Raw genomic sequence first — 7,397 nt, 5'->3', positions numbered from 1 at the left:
ACGCGTCTGTGCTCCCCACCTGCAGGCAGCCGCCAAATCCCCTGCCACCGCTGGGAAAGCGCCTGCGTTTAACGTTGCGGGACGGCGGTCCGCCGGCTGGGACACAAACCCGAGCTGTGCCGCGGGCAGAGCCCCCACCCCGCCATCGCATCGGGCCCCGCAAGGCCTCAACCGCGGCTGGCTCCCGACTCGCCCCAGCCGCGAGGTGCCGGCATCGCCCCGCGTGGAAGCGGGGTTTACCGGAGCTCATCCGCGGCCCCGCACCCCCGGGCCGCCACCTGTCGCCCACCCGTCGGGGCCGCTCTGTCCCACGCGTGTTCCCCTTTCAGCGCGAAAGCACGGCCGGAACACGAAGCCGCCCTGAAGCGGTACCGCCAGTTTCGTGCTCCCAGATTTCGGTCGGGACAGAGAGACGAGAGAAGGAAACGCGGAAGGGAAAGGGCCGGGGCGCCCCCGCCCGAGGCCGGCACGCCCCGCGGCGCAGCCCCGGGACTCACGTTCCCGTCGGGACCCGACCTGAGACCCGCGGCAGACACACTGAGCGAGGGACAACGGGGAGCATGGAGGAGCGTTTTCCCGCGGAGCGGAGCCCGCTGCACGCCGCCTGCTCCCGACGGCGCTTCCCTCGCCGTGCGCGCACCGGGGGGTGCGGGGCCGGCGTCCAGACCGGGGCTTCGCCCTTTTCCCGGCGTGCGCGAACGGGTGGCAACGGAACCTCCCTGTTCACTTTATGTTTTCGGGCCCCGTCCATGAAGGCAGTTTTAAAAGAATAAACCAAAGCTAAAGCCGCTCAGTTATTCAGAAAACTCTGCTGCTGTTTCTCGAAGTGTTAACCCGCTCAGACTCCGCGCACCGGTTGCCCTAAGGGCCGTCCCCCCTCGCCAGGCAAAAGAGTAATTTTTTGCTCCCTAAAATCCTTTCTTGCCACTAAAAGCCTCCGTGGCACCGGGCGGGGGCAGGTCCCAGGTCTCCGCGGCGGCCGGGGGACACTCAAGACGCCGGACGGGGCGGGCTGGCCCCGCGGTTGCCCACCCGGGATGCCCGGTCCCGGCGGCATTTCCCCGCACCCCCGGCTTCCGTACCCCTTTCCCCAAGCGCCAGGGCCGGCATCATTTCGGAGAAAGGCCGATGAATAACCACTGTTGACTCAGGCGGGTCAGCGGCTGCCCCGGCTGGGGTCGATGCCCGGCCCCGAGCAGGCCCCGCCGGCCCCACTCCTCCTCCAGCCCGCGCCCCCCCAGGGTCGGGGCGACTCGAGGGTGAACACCTGCGCTTCCAGCTGGGGCTCGCAGACCGAGCTTTCCTCCTCCCGCCACGGAGCCGCTTCCCGGGGAGGCACGGGTACAGCAAAACCGAAACGCGGGGCGGCAGGATGAAAAACAGCCAAGAAAAGGAGCGATGAGCCCACGCGAGATCCCCGCAACACGAGAGCGCCCAGACGGCTGCAAGGTGGCCTGCGACCGGCACGGCACTGGAGGGAAAAGCCCGATTACTATATGCCTGGGGCATTGCGGGCAGAGGGGGAGGTCTGGGGTTTCTCCTGCCAGTAACCAGACGGCCAGCGTGGCATGTGCTGCAGAGCTTAGTTTTATTTCACTGACAAGTCCGTCAAAAATTAAATACCAGGTTTTGCTTTTTTTCTTTCTTTTAACATTGAACAAATATGTACAAAATATGAACAATGTGAGGTATAAAACTGCAAGACTTTTAAAGAAAACTAGTATGTACAGAAGCAGATATGTATACAATAGGCATTATCTTTCCACAGCTGTGTGCCTCACTTATCCCCCTGCAGCTGATGCCAGTTTCTTTCCTGCAGCAGGGCCCTATCACTCCCCGCATTTTCTTCTCAAATATGAAATCTGTAAAAAAACAGTGCTAGAGATTTTCAGGGAGAAAAATACGGGGGGGGGGGGGTGGGGGGGTGGGTCCTGCAAATGGAACCATCCAGATTGCAGGGCAAAAGTCCTCCAAAACCTGAGAAGGCACACTTCATCTTACACAAGAGCAAAAATGAATCTGTCCAAAGACTCTACCTGATGAACAGAGGGATGTCTCGGTGGAGAGCACCATGGCAGGTAAAAGGGTGTGAGCATAAGGCACTTGTTGGGATAGTCAAATCCCTCCCTATTTCACTGAACATGTTTCTCTGCTTGCAAAGGGTGTTTAAATTAATCTATTTAAACTACACTTGTTTATACATACAAAGGGCTTAGTCCTGCAATCCATACTCACTTCCACACTAGTTAGAGAGAAGTTTTGCCTGATCACCAACAGCAGTTGATTCAGGCCCCCCAAGAGTAAGGATAGGGTGCAGTATCATATTCCAGTTAGAACATCGATTAATGTACAAATATATCTTACAAATAATTAAATACAAGCCATGTTCCTTTAACCAAATTAAAGATCTGCCAAAAATAGACTGTTTGTGAAAAATACATCTTTTTTTTTCTCTGCTTATTATAAAACGAGTCTATTTGGTATTGGCTTTTTTTTTTCTTTCAGTGGAACGGTGAACATTTTCTGCTGTAGCACAATATTCTTCCAAACAAGCCCCTGGTAAAGTGCAAGCCAAATTAGGGTCCACTCTCCACATGGGGCCATTAGTGGGTAGGGTTGTAATAGCCTTTGTCACCTTCAATGTCCACTTCTTGATCGGAGTCGTCTGAGACGTCTGACTCCAGGTCCTCCTGTGAGGCTGGCGAGGGGGTGTACTGCGAGCCGTCCAGGGAGACCTCCTTCCCCTTCTGCTCGGGGGTCGGGCAGCTCTCTGGCCTTTGGTCACTGTGACTGTCAGCACCTTCCACTTCTTCTTTTTTGGTGGTCTGGGGGTTCTCCTGCAATGAAAGAAGCCTGCTTTATATAGAAATATGGGCTATGGAGCCAGAAGGCCTGGGAATTCCAGCTGTGCTGGGTGGGAAAATCGCCTTGGGTTTCCTGCAGGAAAAGGCAGGTGTCCCGCTACCTCCCTGGGCGTCCTCCTATAAACCTGTCTGAGTGGGCCGGGGCCGGGCGAGGGCTCAGTTGCATGCAAGGGCTTGGTCGGCTCCGATCCCACTCCCCAGCAGCCACAGGGGCCGCTGCCCTGAATAAGGCTCCTTGGCGATGGTTATCGCAGCCACTTCAAAAGAGTCAGGAGCTGCCGGAGCCCAGGAACCTCTGAACTTTTGTCTTGAGCAAAGCAAATGTTTATTATGAGTCTACAAACACCGACACACAGCTTCCTCCTGCCCTGATCTTTCTTTAATTACACCCAACAGCAAAAGGAGGGAGGCTGAATCCATCAGTGGTCCAAAAGCAAACGGGAAAAAATTACTAATTAAGCTAAAACTCAACCTTAAAACACTCGCTATTAAAAACCAAGCAAAACAAAACAAAACACCGTTTCTGAAGACAGGAGTAGCCCTGTGTCAGCAGCCATCTGGGGAGCACAGTCCCCTAAGGGGGCATGAAATGATACTCTTAAGAGAAAGCAGGCAGAGACATGTACCTATGATATAACCATACGGGCTCGGAGAAATGGATGCGACTGAATGAAAAGGAGGAAATGACTTAAAATGGCCGAGATCCCAGGCGAGCTCTCCGGACACTGCGGCGCTGGTTGGGCCCTGCTGAGGAGGTACCACCGGGGACCCAGCCTGCCTCTTGCCGGAGTAAAGGGTTTTTATTAAAAAATCACCTGAAGTACAGGTTAAACCCAGGGAAAGGTCACAGAACAAATACATCTAGAGTGTGGCACCGTGATTAGTTTCCTTTTCTTATAATTTTTATATTAAAGGCTGATTTACCAGTAAAACTTGGCCATCCCTGTCACACTTACTGAAGGCGGGCTTGAGCCACAAATCTTTGAGCCAAGGGCCCGCGATCTGGCTGAGCCGGGCAGGATCGGGCCCTCTGGGCCGTAAAAAAAAAAGAAAAAAAAAGAAAAAAAAAAAAATTTATCTCTTGAGCACAATTGCTAGGGGAAGAGAAACCGCTTCAACCTCTCAGCCTCAAACACTGTAACTATTTGTAAACGAAAAGTAAAAGCTACTCAATTTTCCGTGCGGCTCCTCAAAACAAACGAGGCGTTTGTACTTGCCTCTCCCCACGTCTGCAGGACAAATCGACTTGTGTTTATTAAGAGAGAGCGGTTTAAAAGACCAGTAAATATTCTTCTCCAAAACAACTGCCTAAGTAATTTACTGACAATTACTTATCTTCTCCATGTTAATTGGCTAAACAACATATGGGTTTACAAAACAATTAGCGTGGAGTTTTAATAGGCGGTGTGTGAAAGCCAGGCATAATTGATATAGGAACTACATTAGGAGCTTTTAACGTTAGTGCTGCCTGAACGAGCCCTCATGGATTCCAGCATGACTATTTGTCTTTTTAATCAAGGTGAAGAGGTTAAACAGCCTTTCAGATGACTTCTGCATACAACCTGGAATAGGCGAGCACAGCGTAAGATAAGACAATTAAAATACTTATTTCTATAGAAACGGACACATCCCCGTACCTGCTTTAGACGCCTCCATTTGGCTCTGCGATTCTGAAACCACGTTTTGACCTGAGCAACGACAATGAGAGAAGCATGGGGTTGGCTCGGAGCCGGTAAGCGCCCAGAGCCCTTCCCGAGCCACAAACAGAAAGCAATAGCCAGCACCTTCGCCCCCCCGCCCCGAGCGGGCCGGTCCCCAGGAACGGTGCGCCGGCAGCAGCCGCCCGGTGGGGCCGGAGCGGGATGCGGTTCTCCGGGGCACGGACTCACCTGCCTCTCGCTGAGCTGCAGCATCTTGGCCAGGCGCTTCCTCTCCGGCGGGGAGAGGTATTTCTGCGTCTCGAACTTCTTCTCCAGCTCGATGGTCTGGTCGTTGGAGAAGCGGACCTGCCCCCCTTTCCTCTTGTGCAGCGGTCGCTGGATGAAGGGGCTCCACAGCAGCGGCTTCCCTTCAAAGACAGGCACAGCGCCCCGGGTCACGGCCGGCCGCGGACACGCGTGCCCGGGCAGCCCCGGGCCTGGAGGCGCGCCGGGTCCAGGGCCCGCTAATTTCCTTCGCTTGATTTTATTTTCCCCAGTTCCTAGTCTGATCTTTCGCCTCCTCTGATTTTTCACCTCCGCCGAACAGAGAGACCAGTTAAAGCCACTCTACGGGCTTTGGCAACATTTCCGTCAATGTGTTTCCTGTTGGTCTATCTCGCAAAGAAAAGACAGAAAAAAAAAAAAAAAGACAAAAAAAAAAAAAAAAAAAAGACCTTTGCTTCCTTCTGCTCTTTCACTGCGATGCCCCAAAGAAACCGTCTCCCTTTCTCTGCACTAGTGCCCGGGTCCCCGCGGAGAGCGGGGATATTGCGGGGCTGGGCGGGGGGATGCGCCAACACGAGGGCACGGGGCCCCCACCCGCTTCGGGCAACAAGCACCCCAAGACCCCCACCCCCGGCCGGGGGCTCGCCTGCCCCCGGCCGGGGGGTGCCTGCCAGGCCCAGCCCCGGGGCGGCGGTGCGGTGCGGGGCGAGGCGGTGCAGGCAGCGGCACGTCGGGGAGCCTGCCCCGCTGCGGAGCGGCAGCCGCGTCCCGGGGCCGCAGGCTCTGGCCAGTGCCACTGAGTCACTCTGTTTGTCTTTCTGTCTTGCTCCCTGCACCCTTTTGAAATTTGCTGCATTGTTTTTCAAGATTTTGCTTGCGTCAGGCTTTAGTAATTCTGGTGCAAAACAGACTCAAAAAATAGGAAGCAACTGGTTATTTTAGCTGTCATAAAGTCACATCCCACACAGAGGAAATGAACAATATCAGAAAAACGGATCCCGGCTATCAGAAGTCGAGTGTTTCCTGAATTTGTCTGTATTGAGGATGTCGATAAAGTAATCAGCAATGTGCACGACTCCCGGGGAAGAGCCCGCTTCAGGCGGCCAGGAAAACACTTAACAGCTTCTGAAACCAGATTTACTCCTATCGAGAGCTCAAGGTTTCCTGTATGAACGGAAAGGGTCAGCCTCTTTCACTGCACAAATGTGGTGAGTCAGGTCCAGTTTTGCAATCGCTAAGAACAAGTGCCGCAGCCTGGGCGCGGGGCTCAGCCCCCGCAGCGGGGACGCTTCTCCCGGCCCCGGGCGAGACGGGGCCGCGGGGCCCGGGCCGGCCCGGCGGGGAGCCGCGGGGGCCCGGCGAACGGAGCCGGCCTCCCGACTGTTTTTCAAGTCATCCGCAGGAAAAGGCTGAGATCTGCCATGCGATCTCCCAGCACAATTAAAACTCCCCACCAAAACCACAATGCGACATTACTAAGGACACTCTCAGAGTCACTTGGTTGAAGGAAAACAAATCTGAGTCACCGCGGCCGCGCACTGTGGTCTCGCTGCCAGCGCCGGAGCGCGGCGTGTCTTTAACTTACTGTAAATCAGACGGGGCCCGGAGGGAGACAAGGGGGAGTGCAGAGGGGCGGCGGGGCGGGCGGGAACCGGGGGCAGATTCCAGCTACTTCCCATTCCCCCCCAGCCCCCGACGGCGGGACGGGGACGGGATGGGAGCAGCGCGGCGGCAGCCGGGGAGGGCGTGGGGGGGGGGGGTCATGGCTTACCTAGGGGGTCCTGCCGGATCAGGGCGTGCGCGTAGTCGCCGACGGCGCGGGGGAAGGAGTAGAGGGGCCCTGCGTAGGCGCCGGTGCCGTAGGTGGCGGCGAGATGGTGGGAGAAGGCCGGGTGGATGGGGGTCGGTTCGTAGATAGGGGTCCGATACGGGGACACCAGGCTGGTGAAGGAAGAGTTGGGCGACGGCAGCGTCGGCGGCGGCGGGGCGGGCAGGGAGTGGGGAGTCGGAGCGGCGGCGGGGCCGCGGCCCAGGATGTCCTCGATGTAGAAGGGCGTGGGGTGCGCGGGCTGGAGCAGCGGCGTGGGCGCGTACAGCGGGACGCCGACGCCCAGGGCTGCCGGCGCCGCGCCCGGCGGCTGGTACTGCATGGCGCGGCCGCCGCCCGCGCACCCCCCGCGCCCCCGGCCGCCCCTGCGGAAAGCCGGCCCCGACCGCGGCGGCTGGGTGCTGGCACCGCCGCCGCGGGTTTCTCTGGGCTCGGGTTACCCTTCGATAGGTTTCTATTGGTGCGGGGCGGAGCCCGCGTGGTCTCTGTCCCCTTCCTGCCACGGCTCCGTCTAGCCAATGAGCCCGGCCAGGGCAGGGGGAAACCACCCCCCGCCGGCAAACACTCCCCCCGCCTCCCCGAGCAAACTCCCCGCGGCGCCAATCAACCGCCGCCGCAGCCCGGGGGAGCGCAGGCAGCGGGGCGCGACCCGCAGCCCGGCCGGGCCCCGACGGCACCGCGCGGGGGTGGGCACGGCGGCACGGCGGGGGGCGTCTGAGGGCTCGGAGCGAGGGTCCGACGGCATCAGGGGCAGGGGGCCTGGCGCTACCCGCAGCGGCT

General features: G+C 57.8%; 1 protein-coding gene across 1 annotated transcript; it reads right to left on the bottom strand.

Moving 5' to 3' along the window:
• Window positions 1-2,473: 2,473 nt before the first annotated feature.
• Window positions 2,474-6,939, bottom strand: HHEX (hematopoietically expressed homeobox). The gene is made up of 5 exons (XM_086467194.1): window positions 6,561-6,939; window positions 4,754-4,932; window positions 4,502-4,552; window positions 2,636-2,837; window positions 2,474-2,556 (listed from the first exon to the last, which is right to left on the bottom strand). The coding sequence occupies exons 1-5, from the start codon at window positions 6,937-6,939 to the stop codon at window positions 2,474-2,476; spliced, it is 894 nt and encodes a 297-aa protein (XP_086323320.1).
• Between the last annotated feature and the right edge of the window lie 458 nt (window positions 6,940-7,397).

The sequence above is a fragment of the Leptosomus discolor genome, chromosome 6, assembly GCF_034619465.1.
Source record: "Leptosomus discolor isolate bLepDis1 chromosome 6, bLepDis1.hap2, whole genome shotgun sequence".
Classification (NCBI taxonomy): domain Eukaryota; kingdom Metazoa; phylum Chordata; class Aves; order Leptosomiformes; family Leptosomidae; genus Leptosomus; species Leptosomus discolor.
Note: the sequence above shows the minus strand (reverse complement) of the source record. Positions and strands in the feature narration are given on the sequence as shown.

Coding starts and splice junctions, on each gene's coding strand:
- HHEX (XM_086467194.1), bottom strand. CDS start 6,939: ATGCAGTACCAGCCGCCGGGCGCGGCGCCGGCAGCCCTGGGCGTCGGC. Junction 4,553..4,753: donor TGCAGCTCAGCGAGAGGCAG/GTGAGTCCGTGC, acceptor GTCGTTGCTCAG/GTCAAAACGTGGTTTCAGAA. Junction 2,557..2,635: donor TCAAGAAGTGGACATTGAAG/GTGACAAAGGCT, acceptor GCACTTTACCAG/GGGCTTGTTTGGAAGAATAT.